General features: G+C 42.3%; 2 protein-coding genes across 3 annotated transcripts in view; one reads left to right on the top strand and one right to left on the bottom strand.

The window, feature by feature from the left end:
* Positions 1 to 2,542: 2,542 nt before the first annotated feature.
* cntnap1 (contactin associated protein 1) lies at positions 2,543 to 19,118 on the bottom strand. Its single transcript, XM_053852791.1, has 24 exons — positions 18,560 to 19,118; positions 12,500 to 12,601; positions 11,787 to 11,980; positions 11,426 to 11,579; positions 11,155 to 11,358; positions 10,892 to 11,076; positions 10,671 to 10,820; positions 10,342 to 10,603; positions 10,122 to 10,271; positions 9,875 to 10,049; positions 9,076 to 9,182; positions 8,885 to 9,007; positions 8,611 to 8,814; positions 8,383 to 8,539; positions 8,173 to 8,300; positions 7,602 to 7,775; positions 7,311 to 7,529; positions 6,998 to 7,237; positions 6,699 to 6,938; positions 6,450 to 6,577; positions 6,288 to 6,381; positions 5,975 to 6,205; positions 5,858 to 5,902; positions 2,543 to 4,684 (listed from the first exon to the last, which is right to left on the bottom strand). The coding sequence occupies exons 1-24, from the start codon at positions 18,618 to 18,620 to the stop codon at positions 4,485 to 4,487; spliced, it is 3,927 nt and encodes a 1,308-aa protein (XP_053708766.1). The 5' UTR covers positions 18,621 to 19,118; the 3' UTR covers positions 2,543 to 4,484.
* The window catches only part of plekhh3 (pleckstrin homology, MyTH4 and FERM domain containing H3), a 52,733-nt gene continuing 51,203 nt past the window's right edge, over positions 18,991 to 20,520 (top strand). The window contains exon 1 of one of the 2 annotated variants that reach the window (XM_053852793.1): positions 18,991 to 19,054. The gene's annotated coding sequence lies outside the window, so the exon portion shown is untranslated. The remainder of the gene's footprint in view (positions 19,055 to 20,520) is intronic. The other variant, XM_053852795.1, reaches the window with a different exon arrangement.

Genomic DNA, 20,520 nt, shown 5'->3' with positions numbered 1-20,520 from the left:
TTTCTAGACAGATTAATGCGTTCTTTTCCGGCTGTTGTTGTTGAACTCAATCCAGTGAGGTGAAATCCAAGTTTTCGTGCGTCTATTGGTGGTAAAAGTGACGCTCAAACGTCAGAGACAGCTGTGCTTGAGTTGAACATTCACCAGTTTTTATAGTGAGATGTACACAATTCCTGTTGTTACGGGTGGAGTGTGCTTAGTCCAGGATGAACTTCATGTGTCAAGTCAACAAATGGTGATTGTCCATGAAGCAAAAATCAAGCCGTAATTTCACCACCATCCAAAAAAATATCTTTAGTTGCCTTCAAATTTGTTAAATTCTGACAGTTTTCCACAGTTTATACTCCACACACTTTGCGAGAAGAAGCATCACTTCTCCGCTCAAGAAGCTACTCGTACATTTCAGAGTCAAATGATTACATTCTTCAAAGTGTATTATAGCAACCATGATAAACAGTATATTCACGTATACACTCATGTTCTATTTGCTATTGTGCAAAAACAATGAACACATCTGGAAGAAGCTTGCATTGATGGCTGACTTTGCTAGGTGCGCTCATGCTCTAGAAATGCATAGCAAAGAGGAAGCGGATGGCTATTTTACTCCCAAAGTACACATCAGTACTAAGAATAGCAGCGGTGATCGATGGTCGGAAATTTACGTCGCTACCGGATTGTTGTTCTGAATTCCATGGAAAGCAGCTAGGCAACCAGTGTGGACAGCTACCGCACAAAATATTGAAGGAGTATCGGTGATAGATTTACACTTCAGTGGTCCACTGTACAGATGTTAGTGTGTGTCGGTCACTTTGTTTATTTTTACTGAACTGGTGGTTCAGGACTACGTTCACAGTACTTGGCGAAATGATGCTGTTTTGACTAAAACTGAAACCAGTATTTGACTTTTTTACACTTGTAAACTGTCATTTGTTAATGTTCATTGGAGCTGAGGAATAGAGTGCAGGCAAGGTGGAACAGGTGGAGAGGACTGAATGGGGTGGTCTGAGACGGACAGGTGAGAGAGAAGCTTTACGGGCCGGTTGGTTCAAAGGGAGCAGCAAGGAGATGAGGGATAACTCATTTAGAGACAAAGATAGTGAGGGCAGATGTCCAGGCAAAAGAAGAGGAAGAGTTGACAAGGTGTGATAATGGAGGAGATGAAGAGGATGGGTGTGACCAAAGAGGATGATCAAGTAAAGTCAAGATGAAGGAGGCAGAATACAGTCTAAGACAAAGAAGAACATACATTGCAAGCTCTATGTTTGCATGGAAGATTGTTTTGAATCACATTTTATGTCATAACTCAGAAATATGTTGCCGCCATCTTGGCCAGGTCTTTTTGGAAAGTGTTTATGAAATGTTTTCCCTGGTTAAATTAAGTCCAGAATCAGCAATTCTGCTATACATTTAACAATCCCCCTGTAGTGTGAACGTAGCCTTCATGAGTCTGACTGTAACCCATTGAGAAGCTAAGTGAACCTGGGTAAACACCCCTGCAGGAAACTTTCTCCAGGAGATGCAGCATCTTTATCCCTTTAACTCTATACCTCAGTACAATCTTTATATGTGTCACTTCATGGATCCACTCTCAGGGTTCTCCAGGTTTTAGGGCTGTCAAGCTGTTTCAATACTTTCATATGAAACTCAAATCATCGAAATAAACATTGTTGTTGCTGCTGCAGTTATGGCAAAAAGTTTAGGATCAGTTCACATCACACTTGAGCATTCTCTGTCAAGCATATTCGCTTTAACCTGTGTATGAACTTGATGGTTTAACCTCACATTTAGATATTTTGGAAAAAGTCTGGTTGTCAAAAAGTCGACATGCTTTGGACTGGAAAGTCGGAAATGAGGGTGGTTACTATAAAAAGTGCAATCTTAGTTTAGGCACCCAGTTTAATCTTGAAATCCCACAAGCAGAAAAAAAAACTAGCGAGAGCAATCAAAACCGAGCACCTTATACGGCTACACTGCACACGGATGTTAGAGTTTTGTCTTCAGATTAGTCAACCACAGAGCACAAACATCCAGGGACAAGCACTGTGTTTAGATGGAGCTGCATCTTGGGGTGTCGCTCCCAGGTGACAGCGTGACCACAGTTGCTGAGAATATCAGTCACTGCAAATCACACATTAGGGTCTTTGATGTCAAACTTGACATATTTTACAAAGGGAATCGCAATATTTGTGACTTGGAAGTAAAAATACTCCATTTCAAATGCTCCCTGAAGTCTTGGGTGCCTAAACATTTTGACCAAAATTTAGCTATGAATGTATGGGGCTAGACCAGGGACTTACATTGAATAAGCTTACAATAAAATAAGCTTACATTGGCATTGAAAAAAAGAATATTGGCTGAAAAAAATAAATATGGAAAGATATTCTTATTTTTAATTTTAATACCATTCTAGTTTTCTACCTCAATACAAAAAATTGCTTCTGCCGATATTCAGTTTTTCAAATCCTATATTCTTTTTTTCAGCCAATATCTATTTTTTCAATGCCTATTTTCTTCATTTCAGACAGTATTTTATGGGGCTAGAATGGGGCCAGTGAAGTGATCCAACGGAACAAGTGTTGTTTAGGGCCGGCACAACCATCTTTTGGCCCTGATTCCTTGAGCGCTGGCCGCTCTCGAACACCGTGATTCATGGCGTGCCTGCTGGCTTCAGCGGCGTTCAAGGTGACGGTCTAAACATGCCTCAGTATATATATGTGTATATATATATATATATATATATATATATATATATATATATATATATATATATATATATATATATACATACTCAGGTATGGCATCAGGTCACGTGACTTTGCTGAAGTATAGCACATCCCCGTGGTTCACTAGCCATTTTCTGATCCACAGTTCCACATTCCAGTTCACAGATCAGTGCGCACATTTTACACATTTCGTGGGCATGGCTTAGTATTTCGTTCCCACCATTTACTGTTTAATTTTTATTTTTACTCTGGCAGGTCTGGGGCGCCGTAAATGCGCTTGTCGAAGATGTTGAATTCCACTTCAGAACCTCAGGTAAGTTATTTTTCCATTCATTCTCGTGCATGCAACACTGCAGTTTTAGAAATACAGCGCGCCTGGACGTGACCAGTCGCGCCTTAAAGTACTTCATATTGGTTGGATTGGCGATCTACAGATGTAAATGAGAAAACCAATCCTATCTACAACTGCCTTCTCCAGCTGACATATTTAGCGGTGGAGGAACCATATTGAAAAACAGAGCCAGCAAGTTAGTTAGCAGTGTCCACCTGAACTGGCATGTTATAACGTATCTCTAACACTACAAATAGTAGAATCAACAAGGAAGTGGAATTTGACGTCTTCGACGTGGCGCATGAGCTTCACTGAGCACTGTCGAACACTGAACGTTACACCAATATGCAAATGACATATAGACACAGCGCAAACCCCGCCCCTTCCCACGCCCTCTGCCCTCCGCGCTAAAACAGTGCCACCTTGTAGAGAACTCGAAAGACAAACATCGGCATTGAAGAAAAAAAAATATTGGCTGAAAAGAATAATATTAGCATTGAAAAAAAATATTGGCCCAAAAATCAATATAGGAATTGAAAAACAGAATATTGTCTGAAACATTTCTGTATTGGTGTAGAAAACTAGAATGGTATTAAAATTTTAAAAAAGAATATACTTATACTTTTTTTCAATGCCGACATTCTTTTTTTCAGCCAATATTTTTTTTCAAAGCCAATGTAAGCTGGTCTAGTCCCATATAAATGTTGCATGACAGAGAGAAGAGCAGACAAGATGATAAGAGTAGGTATACTTCAGTCTTAAAACAGCCAGGCAGAGATCAGTACTTGGGACCTCTGTCATGTATATTGGTGAAGGCAATGACTGCACACACACAAATATTTTTGATAGGATGCCAAAGTCACCAGAATTAAACCACCTTTCTCTTTTATAAACCACTAAATTATAGAGAAAATCTGCCCAAAATATTGAGTAAATGACAGCCCGAGTTGCTGGGTCTTGGATTTGGAGTCCACACTGGAGAGACTGCTTTTTTCTATAATGCACCCTGTCTTACTTTTAGTGTTTCAGTGTTTTGATTATGTCAGATGTTGTGAGACATAATGTGGCTCCGTTCAAGATTGTCGTCCAGAAGGTATGTTTCGATGGTAATAGCTGGATATCGGTATGTAAAAATGGCAAAATGAGAACATAATAGGAATATAAATAACCGCCCCGTTGTCGCAGTTTAATCTCTATCTTAAGAAGCTGTTATTTTGGATCAAGCTTGCTCAGACGAGGCACTTCAGTATTTCACCCTGCGACACACTCCTCTCACGATATCTGGCTTGACTTTCGAAGACCAAAAAGAGCACCAGGCATCAAAAAACCCATAACTCAAACCGAAGTTAAATGATAGAAAACAATACTGTTGTGTTGTAGGTTCTATTTCCCTCTCCCCCCGCCAAACCCACCAAGCGTCCACCCTGAGGTCAGTTGCCCCTGAACTCCTCTTCTAGCCCCTGCAGGCTCTTCTTTTCTCTCCTGAGGGTGTCGGTCAGCGGTCTGGAGCTACTGGGCGACTCCAGATTTTTGGGCTCGTTGGTCAGGTAGCTGCCCTTCTGTTGGTACGCGTACACGTAGATGGTGTACAGGCCCACCAGGAGCAGCAGCAGCGCCAGGACGGATATCACTGCAGAGCAGAAACAGAGTCAGAGAAACGACATCCTAAAATACTAAAGAGGACCAGGCGCTGCATTCTGTCATCCAAAATGATGATTCATGTCAATTTAATGTCCTCACTGTCAGTGAAACTTCCCGCTGGCATCAATTCTCCAGACTTTTGCAACGTCATTGCTTCTATTATTGGCGAGTTTGGGCACTTAGCGCTCTGTTTTTGCATTCAGTATCTTAGAAACTAATAACCTACTCCCAGTCCAATATGCCTGTTCGCCCGAGGACATGATCTCAACAGTTTGATAGTACTTTTTCCGGGTTTGATATTGACATACAATTACATGCCATTTATTTTTGTATTTTAACATGTGTAGCCAGGGCTTTTTTATGTGAGCATACCACCATCTTTGTCGCTGTAGTTTTACAAAGCAGCCGATGTGCATCAACTGCACCTCGAACTACATTTGGGATTTGTACAAATTTACTTTTCATTTAAATTTTTTTTTGTGCATTTTGAGGGTCTCACATTATTCTAAATATTCTAAATAAAATAATCCACCTTCTATAATAAAACAGGTCACATGTTCATCAATTTAATGCTGCAATTTCGAAATCCCTTTTGGGAAACTCATCACTATCTCGGGCCAAAGAACAACATTTAAGCTTTCTAATTCCTCAATGGTTAATGAGGCCAAAACGTTGCATGCTAATCTACAGCTTTTATCGATGATTGACAGTAAGCTCAGAGATGATCCATTGAGGATTGCAAGCTGTGCGGGTCTGCACTCAAAATATCAACCTTTGTAGCAAACAAACAGATTGAAAAGAGATTTAATTCATATGAAATAAGCGATCAAATTTCTAATTGTCATTGTGTCATGTTGATGTTTTTAAAGTAATGATTGAATTTATGCACTTTTAAATCTACTGAATGTAAATGAGAAGCAGAAATAAAACTGGGAATAGATCACATTTTACATTTTCTCCAGAATATTTACAATGCAAAATACATGAAAATTTTAAAACAAACATTTATGCAAGAGAAATATTTGTATTTATTCATTGTTATGAAATCAAATTCAACTAAAATTAGTTTTATTTTTTGTATTTAATAGCAAAGATTTTTTTTTAATGATTAAGTACACATTTAGGAGCAAGAACGAAAAAACAGTTTCCATCTCAATCCTACCTATTATCCAGAACAAGCCAAGGTCATCGTGGATGTATATGTATTCTGAAATGAAGACATAAAGGTAAAATATCTGCAGAATTGAAATAGGATCAAAACATTAAGTAGAGATTTTACCGATGCTGGTGAACCAAGGATCGGCCTCCCACGGTACGTAACCCAGCACTGGCGGAAAAGCCCCACAGACGGACTCTGTCACGATCCCTTGTGTCGTCACCGGAGGCTCGGTTTCATTAGGACGGAAAAAAGCCTTGAGAGGAGCGTAGACATTATATCTGACTCCAGATATGCAGCCGATGAAACCTGGTGCATTGTGTCTCTGGATCTCGTAGTCGATGTCTCCAACCTCTGAAGAAAGAAGAAGAGAATTGAAGCAAAAATGTAAAATAAAAATGATGCTTTATGGTAAATAGAAGGATGAAACTCTGACCCATTACTCGTCCCATGTACATGGACTTTGGCGAATCGAACCGAGCATCCTCCACTAGCGTTATCTTATCCACTATGGGCTCCATGTAATCCACCTGTATAGCAATATAACAAACAAGTGACACAATGTTCCAGGACAGCTGCAGAACTATCTTCACCATACCTGCGATTTTATGGTCCGGTTGTGTCTCGTTATATTTATGTAGTGAGGAAATCCATCTGCCAGGTTTCGATGAGTCAGCTGGTACTTGTGAGTGATGAGACCTAGTTTGTACCTCAGATCCACAGAACCTGTGCAGAGAGGCGATAAAACAAGATTGAGTATGAGCCTAAAGATTTACAGCCCTCGTGTTTAATCTAATGCCGTCCATTTTTCACATCATCAGACAAATGGATTCTGATCGTCTCCTACCATCAGGCTTCAGGATGATGGCGATGTAGTCTTGGACAAATGAGCTGATGTAGAGCAGGACGGCTGGCGCGTGGACGGTGCTGAAGCTAAACTCGATGTCATCTGCTGTATCGTTGTAGCCGAGGCTGAAGTTGTCATAGTGCGGATCGATCCAGTTGGCCCACGCTGCCTCGTCTGAGACGGGCTTTTTACGGATGTTATACCTCAACCAGGAGCCGATCTCAAAGTACGCCCCAATATCTTTGGAGGAAGTATGATGTGTCATTCGTTTTGGGAGTTGGGAAGTAATCAGAGCATACCTTTATGGCAGTAGAATCCATCGAATGCCGTGTTGTTGCAGTCGCAAGTGTAGGAGGCATAGCCTTCTATACACTGCCCACTGTTCCGACATGGTATGGTGGCATTCAGACACTGTCCAGTACAGTTCCTTCTGATACCCCGTTCTTCATCTACCTTCCCCTCCAAATCCAGTGGGACACCGTTCATCCGTAAACCTCGCAAACACCCCAGGAACGGTTTCTGGGTGAAGTTTCTTGACCCTATCCCGCATGAGCACATTGAATTAGCCAGGAACATTTGAAGACTATGATTCCACAGCAGGTTTGAACTTACCAACGATCAGAGGTTGGGTGAATTTCATGGTGACAAACGTCTGACCTGGGAAGCGGCGCACAGCCCATGGCTGGTAGTCAACCTTGATCCGTGCGAGTTTGACGTTGATTTCGGCTTGGACAAAGTGCCACTCGTTGTCATTTAGAGGCACAGGAGAGCGGAGCGTCACGTTGAGGATTCCATCACCAACCATGAATATGAAGAGAAGATTGTGTGTGGCTGAGTGAGGGAAGGACAGATTTAGGCATGATGCAAAAGATACATCACCAATTTAAGTGTGACTCAACTCACAATTCAGTTCTAGCCGTATAAAATTCCGAAGGTGATCGTCCGAGCTTTCTAAGAAAACACCATGGTCGCGATATGTTTTGAAGTGGAAGGAGATGTCTGCACTTGAGCCAGGGTTGAAGACTGGAAAGGTGATGAAGGTAGGCTTGACAAAGGATATGGTGTTCCAGATGTTTCCTGTGGAACATAGGAGGTAAATATTTTTGCCTTTGTTGCGTCCGCCAAGGATGTTTTCAGTAAGAGTTGCAATGGATTTTTGTGAGAGTTTTAAGGATTGGTTACATATGGACTAATTTTATAGTGATTCCATTCGCACCATGTAGCTTCACTTGTACTCATTCTCATGTTGCCAATTCTGTTAAGAACTAGCTAAATGTATGTAGGTACTATTGCTAGAGTTTTAAAAAGTCATGTTTCAATCCCAGCAAGGAACGTTTTTGACGTGAGGGAACGCAAAACTTGAATCATTATTTTGTTAATGGTGGTATGCTGTGTTTTTAGAAAGACGTGAAAGTAACTCCTCAGCGGAAACAGTTTGTGAAGTAGGTAATTGTATATTACAACAATTGCTCACTGTCTCCATGACAACGCAGGGGTCCAACTGTGATGTGAGCTTCCGAACCAGTCCGATTGGTGTCACCCACCACAACCTTTCTTACAGGAAGATGGTCTCTAAAATCCAGGTATCCTTTATCATTGTACCTGTCAACATGCAATGAGAAAATATGGTTTAAATATATTAAAATATGGTGTCTTTGTAAATTGCACTTCCAAAAATGCTCACCGTTGTCTGTAGTCTGCGTCACAATTGCACTGAAATTTGGGGTCCACACAGGTTTGGTTGATGGCACAGCCACACTTTTGAACCTCCCTGAACGTTCCACCCCAGTAATAGTGGCTCTCATTGTTTCGTCCGATCCAGTAACTGTACGGTCTTCCATCTGTACATCAACAAATATATCAGTTATTAAACAGCACATGCCACCAATTTGAGCCATAAGACTCCACGTACTTGGGGTGTTTAACAGTCTGGACTTGTAGCAGGAGTAATCGATCCACTGCTCACAGTACATGGAGGTGTTCGCAAGAGCGGTCACTTCATCCCATGAAGCATTCCAGTAGTTGACATTCATTATGTAGGGTTTGTCTATTGAGCTGCCGGTGACCTTGGTGCCCTCCACGCGGTCATTCATTATCAACGTCCAGGCTTTGTATGCTGAAACAGGTTAAGTGTTGTTAAGATATTACTGTGGTGGTCTGTCATCTTCCACTGTTTCATTACTTACACTTCATTTTGCAGTAGACCTCAAACGGCTTCAGTGGTCCACTAAGGTCCGGATCAATGGTGTAATTCCCTGACCAGTACTTTCCACTTAGTCTATAGGCCTCACATGATTCTTTATAAACCGCTGTTCAAAATTAGGAAATAAAATCAATTTCATATAAATGTGTTTAAAGAATCTAAATTTCCACTCACACATGTGACACACTTCTCCTTTATAGCCCGTGTTTTCACACAGACAGATGAAGTCATCCCAGGACTGGATGCATCGGCCTTCATGCTCGCATGGATTTGGAGAACATCTAGAAACAGAACAGTTGATATGGTCAAACAAAATCTCACGGCTAGTTTAACGTGTGACTGTGAATTTGTTTTTAAGGCTTCACCCTGGTTCACAACTATTTTTGTGAGGCCTATAATGTCCTTTATTCACAGCCATTAATCTCGTTGGTTGAAGCTCAACCAGGGGAAACTGGGGAGGATGAATTCCCATCAAGCACTGATGGGAATTCAAAGCCTTAAAACAAAGACTAGAAAGTTGTCAACTGAAAGACAGCGAGTGCGTTGGTTGTTGGAGTTGGGATCAGGCCAGGTGATACTTAATTGATATTTAGGTTTTATTTGTGGTTGAAGCACCACAGGGGCATCTGCGTCACCATAGGGCGCAAAAGTCCGTTTGAAAATAGTCAAAACGATATGCCTTCTGAGCGAGAATGTGTTGCCGTTGGTGTTACATACTGATCTGCTGTATGTCACTCTGGAGAAAAGCAGAATGTGGTAGAAAAAGTGATCTCTTAACTCCACTGTTAAAGTCAGGTCCCAACCACGAAATTCAATGCTTGCCCAAGTGCCTTTGGGCCACACTAATCTGTAATGATCTCCTCATTACATAAGTGTGTTTTCATCGGAACAAATAAGGCATTAAATAAGTCTATAAGTCAGGTATTAATCGCCTGAATGCGTTTATGTGGTCAATAGGATGGCACTTTCATACCTGTCAGTGATGCCACATGTTCCCAGCAGCAGTTCAGCATAGCGCCCCCATTGTCTTTGCAGAATAATGTCTATATCGAGCTGCTCATTGTCTATGAAGATGTGTTGCATACAGCCATGGAAGCGATTTAACTTTGTCTCGCATTTCCGTATTGTGTTGTTGGTTTTCGGGCAACCTGAATAAAGATCAGAAGTTGTGTTTTAGGTAGACATATTGGACACTGTGTTTCATGTTCAAAGCCCATTACCTCCAAAAAAGTATCTGTCCCCAGTGCGTATTGTGAACGGGTTTGTGATCTTCAGCGGGGATCCCTCCTCCTCGTCAATAGTGAGTGTCAGCAGATTGTCTCTGGCTGCTAAATCTACCGAATGCCAGTAGCCATCGTTGAGTCTGTAACCTGGAAGAGCAAATATAGGAAAGGTTTGCCAAATTCATCCAAGCATTTTCGTCCATATCAAAATGCTGACCTGCGGCAAACTGTAGTTTCTTCTTTCCTGGCTGGAAAATGGTGACATTGATCTGACCCTCACTCAGGCCCAGCTCAAGTGCGCCCAGATCATCCGCGAATCGAGTGAACATGAGAAGCCCGGTGTAGTCCCAGGAGCGGAACTTGAACTTGACAAACATACGAGGCCTCCTGAAGAAGCCGGGAACCTGAAGGTAGTTGTTGGGTCCAGCGAAAGTCATGGGTTTGAGGAGGATGTCCCGGCAGGCAAAGTGCATTTTTTTCTGTCGTGGAGCAGGACATGTCATTTGACAGGTGAATGGAAACAAGTTGACTTGTATGCAGACCTACCTTCCGTGGTATGCGGATGTCCGGTTCTTCTCTCTTAGCTTTGTCAATGATGTTAACCCCATTAAAGAATACATTCTCCAAGCAACCTCGGAAGTTTGGTGTAGTAGGCAGGTGAGGCATGTTTGGCTCTATAACTCCTCCCACATACAACTAAAAGCAATTGGACAACAGTCGGTTATGCTTTGCAGCTGAAACTGTTTCCTTGTTGATCAAACCCTTACCTGGCTATCAAGATCCATGTGGGTGAAATCTCCGTTACAAATACCTGTGACAGCGTGACTGTCTACGGTCAGGTTGACCTGTCGACCATGGCGCTTGATGGTCACGTAGTGCCAGTGTAAGTTATCTAGAAGGCTTCCGGCTGTAAGTGTAGTTCGACCGTTAATTTTGTCGACAATGCTGTTTCCTGTGGATCAAAGAGGGGCAAAAAGATGAGTAATATCAGCACATTTTTGAGGTCCAAAAACCCTTCCTGATATCGTACCCAGGCTAATGTGGAGGTACAGACGGCCTTTCTTTAGCTCTAATGTGAAGACATCCCCCTGTATTCCCTCACTGTGTAGCAGCAGCCCATCCTGCTCCAGAGTCTTGAAATTAATGGCAATATGGTCTGTGAGGGTCCGAGATGTCTCCCCAGGGTACTTATAGACCAATGAGTCATCCCCGTTATACTGCAGTACGTAGGAATCTGCACAAATTGAAGAAAGAAAGCAAGTCATTGGGCATTTCAGTCATTGTTAAGATGCTTCTATTACCATAAGAGCAGCCAAATAGCTCCAGCCTCACGCCAATCTTCCCTCCATTCTCCGTGTTCCAGGCTAGAGGCAGCAGGCGGATGTGTTTAGCAGTAAAGGCGTAATGGAAGACATTCCTCTTCACTTGATAATAGTTCCAGTTCCCTGGCATCGTCTGCGAGCAGAGGAGTCCAAAGAGAGGGAGAGATTAAGTCACCACAATGATGTGAGAGTCGTGCTAAGTGGCTGCAGATAAACTGATGCAGAGATTAGCTTTGTCTGCATCTGTTTATCTGGTAATATGCTGCAATAATGAATCATGACTGGCTTTGTTGTCGACTCCTTTATCGTCGCCTGGCAATCTCCAAAAACTGTCCCTCACCGAGTTGCCTCCTTTCATGATGTATGGCGTCCAGGAGTCCGGTCTGTCTCCATACAGCAGCGTGTACTTGGTGACCCAGTCGTATGAGTTGAAGGTCCCCTGTGTGGCAATGGCCACCAGTCTGTACTTTCTTCCCAAGTCCACTTGCAACCATGGCTGTCTGTCCCTGAGCGAGGGGGACCAGCCACTGCTGCCTAAGGGAAAGAGGCAATGACAAAGGAATTTTTTACCTCCTGTGTTGCTTTTTCTTTTTCAAAAAAAATTCTCAAATAGAGTCAACGTTTTTGGGGTGGCTACCTTTGGGTGTGTTTGGACTCAACAGAGAATTTTGTTATCAATTCAGTTTTCATTTAGTTTTCACTGGCCAAAACATACATTCCAGTCCATTTTCTGTTCAAAATTAAGTGCTGAATTCAGTGTTATAGGTTTAGTTTCTCCCCACAGACCATCCTTATGTTTCTTTTTGTGAGCTCTTTTTCACTATTAAATATTGATGGTTGATTAGGTTTCATGAAACAGTGTCATGATTTTCAGAGGCCACTAGATGGCACTGTCTGCTGTGCTGTCCTTTGCTTGAACAGCAAGTTTAATGATTCCGTACATCATTTTCAACTTAGCTCTGAAAAGCAGGACAGTATCATGAAACCTCACTCCTCACTAATATACCAATACTAGTTTCCACAGTGCTGACAGCCATGTCGATGCAAACGTACCATATAGTTTGGCAAAATTTGCTGAGTAAAGGAAATTATATCTGGAAGAGGCCAGGAAGGAAGAGGCATAGAGTCCAGAGACCAGCGGGTCCACACAATCTCCTGCAAAGATAAAGAGAAATTGGAGTGCACAGTTAATATTATATATTGATAGTTACAATGCTCCATGTTGAACTTGAACTTATACCTAGTTAACAAAAACCTCCCATAATCCAAGTCTACTTTTTACAGCTGAACTGCCACAGGCTTTTGGGTCACAGTGAATAGAAATGATCATGTGATGCACCTCCCAACATACACATGGAATTTGTGACTCAACAGGGAGCTGTTCCTTCTTTGGTTACATTTTTATAAATTAAAGACGTGTTGATCAAAACCTTTAGAAAACAGTGTCCCACATAATGGGGGTGGCAGTTGTTTGTTGTTTTGCTGACCATTTTAACCAGGTCACGCTCAATGTGCCCTCTATGTTCTGGATGCACTGCAGAGCAGATGAGTTCAAATGATCTGTCAAACGTGTGTGTCCTTATTGGTGCCCGATTCCACACTTGATAGTTCTTTGATCGGTTCATACGCTGCAGGATGTGTTTATCAGTATCACCATAAGTCATCCGTTCTGACTCATTACCTACAGAGAAGTAGTATTAAAGCACCAGAGCCGCTCTGACATTGCTGGTACACGATAACGTCACCATAATTACAGTCCATTTTGTCGCTGATGATAGAGCAAAAGTGACTATAAACTGAGTGAATCGGTGCAGCTTTATTTTGCCTCTGTAACTTTAACATTTTAGAAACAAAACTAATCTGTATGATGTTTAAAATGTATCAATAGACTGTCCTTTTAGTACCTCCTTTGATAGAGTTGATACCAAGAATCTGAATACAAAGCTACTTCTATTGAAACCACCATTTTGTTTACAATCCACCACCAGTATTTCAGTTGGTTCCATTAGTTATTATTGTACATTAAAAAGATATTCAAAATCTCCTGCAGGATAGAACTAGCAGGGAACCTTCAGCTTAAACTGATCCCAATTTGAGCCACAAACTTACTTCCTGTGACTTGTCAACACCGTCTGTGCCAGTGACCTCACATGAGGTGTGCTTCAGCACAGCCAGTAAGTGTTGCTCAATGCACTGCTCAGTGACATCATCAGTTGACCCCAGCCGTGATCAATCCTCTCTAAGTGCATTACAACTTTGACGTCAACTCTTGGCTTCTCCGTGCCCATTAAAAAACCTGCTGCTTTGCTTGGCCAAGGCTGAGTTAGTACTCCGTGCACCTGGTATTTGCTCCCTTTTAGAGCCCGTCCTTGCAGCCAAACAGTATGAATGATTTGGCAATGGTGTTCAGGGTCCAAGGCCTGGGTTCCTTGAGGAACATCTGTATTTAAAGTGGTGGAAATGCACCAGAATTGAGTTGGTTTTTCCTCCCTTTGTCCCTGTCCAGATGCATCACCAGTCTAGTATGGACAAATGTAATGGATTAAGAAACTCTTGGAAAGTGGCCCCAAAATGACGTCCTTTGAGGTTTCTGTGATGACAATTTAGCGGGTTTAGATCTTTTAACAGCTGTCTAGTCATGTTCACTGGAATACCATGATCTCATTGCAGCCTCTGTCCTGTATTTTCAATTTCAGTGGTAGAAAAGCTGCATACATTGTTTGGATTTAGGTTTTAGAAATGTTTTTGTAATTACAAACACTGCAGAAAGTACAGAGCAAGGCAGGGAATGTGGTGGACTAGGCGTGTTTCCGTTTTGCGTGGAGCACTCGCATCTCGGCTCAAATCAATCATGTCCATTTTAATCATGTTTTATAATTCCCGTCTCTGCTCAGAGATGGCTTACTGGCTGCTGACCAACCACTTAGCCAAGTTCAGGGAACATTTCTTGTTCACGATATTCTGTTCAGAATAGCTGCAGAGGATTGATCCTTTAACGGAGATGCCACTGCGGTAATGGGCAGCTTCAATGACAATACCAGATGCATGAATCAATGCTTGTGAAACATGCAATGGCTATGCTCAACAAATATGAATGAAATTCCTCCAGGCTCTGAGATTTCAACACCATTCATATTCAACCGTAAAACGTCCCTTGTCACGTCACACAAGATGACACCGGTATGAAGGCAAGTCTGCTGAGCAGACAGGAGAGTCACCTTGACTTTCTGCTCCAGCACACACAAGGTTTCTAAATGACGTCCTCTGCAGATGCAGTTCAATGACACAGCTTCATACTGACAGAGTTCTCCACCTTGTGCCGCAGTAACAATGCCACTGCTCTTTTTTTAAAGGTGCAGCACCAACATCTTGCCTACTTTTAGATCTATTCATCGTATGCCTGGCTGAGGGTTCAGAGTAAGCCATGTTTCAAACAGCTGTGTTCGTATTTTTCTTGCGTTTTCTGATACATGTAATGTAGTCATAATATAAGATGCATAATAAGATAAGCTGATCTGTCTTGATTTATTGCTGAATTATAATAAATGCTGCTTTTTATTAGTTATTGCTGAGGTCAGAAGTGGTTAGATCGTTCTCCTTAAAGTAGTAGCCTTGCATCTATTGATTTTGCCTGTGTTTAGTGCTTCCCAGGTTGAGGTTGAGGATGGCCACAGATTTTGATTCTAAAATGCACAGAAAATGTCGGTTTGTTGTGTTTTATTTAATTTAAACCACATTCCATTTCAAGATTCTCTATTTGTCTCATACATTTCAAAATCTACTTTAAATTCTGATGTATTTTAAGGGACAAGAAATACTCCTAACAGCACAAGACTAAAATGTCAGTTTTATAGTTTTTGTCTGACTCCTGGAGGGCCACATAAATACAGCCGGGGGCCGGATTTGGCCCCCTGGCCGCACTTTGCCCAGGTCTGTCTTAGAGCATCCTTTTTTGAATCCAGCTAGATCTCGCTCCACCACTCAAGGGTTGAGTCGCTGTACACGTTCATGTTGTAAATGCTATAGAGAGCCATCAGTGCTCCCCAACAAGTAAAAGTAAGTGAGGCTCTTGTTTGAGGAAAATCTTTTTTCTCAATTGCTTTCATCATTGTGGGCCTGGATAATGAAAACAACCCTAAATATGTCAGTGTAGAATTTATTCTTCACTATACAATTCAAGTTAAATTATACAAATGCTGCCTCAAAGTATTTTTAGAGATTCCTCCAAATCTGCCTGTGACCATTTGTATGTGCTAAATGTGGCATCAACATCCTGTCGAGAATGTTTTTCCTAAACACACTATGAATAATGCATGAATAGGATTTTTTTTAAATATTTGACCAGGAGGAGTCAGATGAAAGCCGCTTTGCGACCCACCAGTCCGGAGTGCATGTTCCGGAATATGCAAGATGGAATCCTCAGTGAAAAGCTGTGACGCCATCATCAGCTCACCAAACATGTTGCAAATTCTCATGCACTTCGCCTCCCCCCCGTTTCCTGCGCCGCCCCTAGTACCTCTTTCTCTCTGAAAATGCTTCGTCACATTGCAGTAGTTGAAGTGTACCTGAGCAGCTACCTCTCTTCCTCCCGCCTCCCTGCACCGCAATCTCTCTCTCTCTCGCTCTGCTCATCAGTATGTCTCTGTGGGGAGCAGCGTGACCGAGGCTGAGCGCCAGCATCATTCCTGCTGACTCATCAGTCGGCTGAACGCGTACGCCTGCAGACTGTGTTGGCATGTATGATGTACAGTGCAAGGTCTGCTCAGTCGACACTGACCCTCAGAGCAAGATCTAACCCCATCAGTCACTGGAGGAATCCGAAAGCCTTCCATAGATTCTCTATCAAAAAGGATTGTACTAAATAATTCAGAGGCGTTCCTGACTCACAGTAGGTGGTGTCTGACTTAAACCAGAGCTCTCTAGCATCCCGTCGAAAAATCTTCATTTGCATTTGATTTGAATCCATAGAGGGGCACCAACATCTCTTAAGTCTCAGCCACACCCATGTCGGGGGTCACAGTACAGTGGGATGTAAGGTCCCACTTTAATCTGGCTCAACTCCAGCACATGTTCACAAGGCTTTGCTTTTAATAAAGCAGCAACAATGCTAAGCCCAAACCCCCCACAGGAGGAGATTTATACATTATTTTTTCTATTTTGTGCAACAGCAGCACTCCGCACAGCAATGTCAACAACAACAATAATAGTTCTGAGCTATATAGAGCCGTCTCTGGAAGTGCACGGATCTTCCAGCACAATAAAGCCGACTACAAACATCATAACAATGTAACAACATCTACACAGTGTGTGGACGTACACGAAGCTAGGTGAAGGGAATCATTTCTTCTGATCCCAAGCTTTGAGATGAAAGCAAACTCGAGAATCATTTATACCGATTTTGTGCCGAGTAGCTATGATACGACTCACTAACTTTCATGTTCCTCCGAATTTTCTGTCGGCTGTAATACAATGATTAATCTGAGGACTGACTAGTGTGAGTGGGGAGGTTTACACACCTTTTCTTCAGCTCAGTTTGGGGGGACTTTTTAAGAAACTGCTGATCCCTGGTAAAAAAAAATAAGTGGTAAGAGCAGAGAGCATATATATATATATATATATATATATATATATATATATATGGTGAGAATTAGAGAGCGAATGCTGTAGTCTGAGTTTCTCCTTCTCTTTCAGCAGTCCATATTGGATTCTGGTGGTTCACAGAAGACGAAATATAAATGATTACTTTACTTACTTTACTTTAGAATCGTGCCTGTTTGAGAGTCATTTTTTTTAAATAATATGCTGCATTTCAGTGCAGCTCTCAAGTTTTGCATGTAATATTGGTTCCATATTGAGCAGATACACGGACTGGTAAGCGCTGTTGTTGGGATACCAGCTCTGCGTTCTGCAAACTGAACTATAGCAACTTTGATGCTTCCTAATGTGATGTACCATCTATTCACCCTCCATAACATCACAAAAGCCACCAATGTAGTCTGCAAAGGTGGCCAACTAAGCTAATCACAGACCAGGCAGTTGAACATTGACAGCAATTTAAATGTTCCCCATACTGCACTGCAACAGTCGAACCTCTTACAACAGGGAAAATAAAGATGTTTTTTGGGGGGCTGGGGTTTGTGATGTACAAAATTCAGGTCAATGTGTGTGGTAACTGACCAGAGACTTGGAGTAGAGCCGCTGCATCCACACGTAGCCAGGAGCAATTCATGATGGGCATTTAGGAAGTTCGCCAATAGAAAGGTCAGGAGGTCATATTCAATCTGACTTGTAATCTCTAAACAAAAGTATTACCCTGCACCTCAAAGTATTTCACTGGATTCGCATTCAGATGATCTACTGATGGTCAATCTCCAACCTGATATTTGTTTTGTGTTCCATTAAAACCCAGCTCTCTGCACACTCACTATGCTGCTCATAAAAAGGTCATATTGACAATGACATTTAGCGCTCGCCCTCCCTTTTAAAATGGAGTCCCACCCCTGAGCTCGCATGCTTTCATCACCTCCAACTTTCATCTGCTCTGCATGTGCACGACAGAGAGAATGACCGGTGCATCACATGGTCTGCCCCCAAAAAAAGTACTGCAGTGGGCTGGTCCCGGTCTGGAAGGTGATCCACCCGCTCTCAGCCCATGAACGAAACATGTGCGACGGTCTAACGCCTCACCCTGCAGTGCAATCGCTCACGGACAGCGAGGAATAATGGGGGGAAGAGAGTGAACTCCGGCGTGGTGCGCAAACTTGCGCGCAGGGAAAAGCACTGCAATGCAGACACAGTCCGGTCCGCGCTGCCTCAGCGGGACCGACGCAGTTTGCGGCGGCACTTCTCTGCATGCTGGGGAGCCGCACAACACCGCGCGGTCGTATTTAAAGCATCAGAAACACTACATGAACCCCCGCGATCTGAGAGTCAAGGCTGTTTAATCGCTTCTATCGACCTCCAGAACCACCACCGCATCCGACCTCTAACTTTTTCTGTGTCTAAAACGGACACGATTAAGCACATGATATACGGATGGAATAGTTTGAATAATTATGATTAGACAACAGCGATATACGAGACGAGGAATTACTGTTTGACTGTTTGACTTACGTGACCAGCATTGTTGGAAACCCAAAAACAAGAGGCATATGCTCAGTGTTATGCAAGTCATCCTTCATTTAGGACACGCTTCTCCGCATTAAGAAGATGGTGGATAGTCCTGCAGCATCCTCTCACACCCCTCCAGCCCAACTTTAACTCCCGCAGTTCCAACTCCTCTTCCCGGGATGTCGGCAGCTTCTGCCGGAGCGGTGACGCGCATTGGATGCTGGTCCTGATGCTGCGCCGCGGCGAGAGCGCGCACCGCTTCTTTGCGTTAAATGTTTTAAAATTTACATCCGTCTTGCGCTCTCGAGGTTTTTCCCCCTGTGCGTACAGTTTCAGATGGCGCAAACTTTACATCTAACAGAGTTCCATCAACATAGTGTTGTATTTTAACTATAAATCCACCACTCGTCTTCTTCTGTCTTCACAGGACTCTTCGAATGAGGCACAGAAAAAGATGGAGGTCCTTAAAAACCGGATCCGGACTCTGCAGTCATCCAGGTACATTTAGTCCCAGACAGGTTACGGATGGTAAAGCCAGCTGTGAAATCCGATTCATCTCCCAACACACTGTCAGAGAGTGGGTGGGGGTGGGATGAGACTTAGGCTGAAGGGGATTTATTGCCGTGTGTGGCACACTGACCACAGAATAAAAAAAAAAGGCTTTGGGATTAAGAAGTGGGTTTATGGGACGTCATAGTAATGATGGGATAGAGGAGTGGGATTTACTGTGTTTTCAATCAAATCAGTTTTTTTTAAGCCCAGCGTTATTGGTCCTCCTCCGTGGAATGTTATTACACTGGAATTGGAAGGGACTGTGTCTGTTGAAGTGAACGTGCGAAATGGCTCTGAATGCTAAACTGTAAGGTGAACCAACTCGATATTAATCTCACTCTTCATGACAGCAACACGGTGCCTCAAATATTCTTCTGGTGTCTCTTTGATATTCAGTATAAACTGTTATCATTTCAACACACAACAGAAATGACAATCTTATAAAACAATACAGCCAATGGCTTCAGCAGGGGCCTGGGATTTTGCTGGCCCCTGACCTACCTGCCTATGTGAAGCATACGAATGAGTCATGAATGAAAGGTTGACTCAAGACCAAAAAGTTGTTAGTTAAGAGAATAAAAGGTGTGAGTAAGAATACAAGGCAAAGCTGATTTGGATTTTGTGAAAATCAGATGTTGCTGTACTTTGGACTGGACAAGTAACAAGTTTACAAACCAGATTAGTGTGTTGAGATTGACGTATTCCTACTGTTTTAAGAGAGAGAAAAAATATCTACAATAGGAAACAATGTGGTGAGTGCCCCAGCATGCGTTGTTAATAAACATTTATTTATTTATTTATTTATTCACATGCTTTGCCTGCCACATTTTGATGCTGCAGTCCTTGACGTAATGTCAATGTTCTTTATGGACAACTCTACCATGAAAAGATACAAATTTAAAATTAAACACACACATCAAATGATACACACATTCGTTTATGGAATTTTTGTACATCAAAATGCAACATTTTATATATGTGAATTTAACATTGGATTTCAGTGATAGTTACATGTTAAAAACACACAGTTTGTCACTCCATAAATGTATTTTTCTGGCCTCAACACCAGCCAGTTTTGCCTGTCATTTTTATTTTTATTTTTCTTTTTTTTTATAGTGTAAGGTAACCAAGTACTGACCTGACATTGTTCAGTGTATGATAGTTGCAGCACAGTACCGTAGGCAGTTACTGGTTTGAATCCCACTGTGGACTCCTCAGCAAGGTCTTTAGCATTACAAGTAGAACAAGTCCGCAATGCAGGGAAGGCGGTTTTGGTTCAATAAAAAATTTGAGAAACAAAATATTTGACCTCTCAATGAAAGCCGCTGGACTTTACACTTGGCAGAGGGGTCAGATGAGGACAGAGACCTTGGAGGATTTAACCTACATATTACTAATATCTCCTGAAATAC

Source organism: Synchiropus splendidus, chromosome 19 (assembly GCF_027744825.2).
Source record: "Synchiropus splendidus isolate RoL2022-P1 chromosome 19, RoL_Sspl_1.0, whole genome shotgun sequence".
Taxonomy (NCBI): domain Eukaryota; kingdom Metazoa; phylum Chordata; class Actinopteri; order Syngnathiformes; family Callionymidae; genus Synchiropus; species Synchiropus splendidus.
This window is presented reverse-complemented; position numbering and strand designations above follow the sequence as displayed.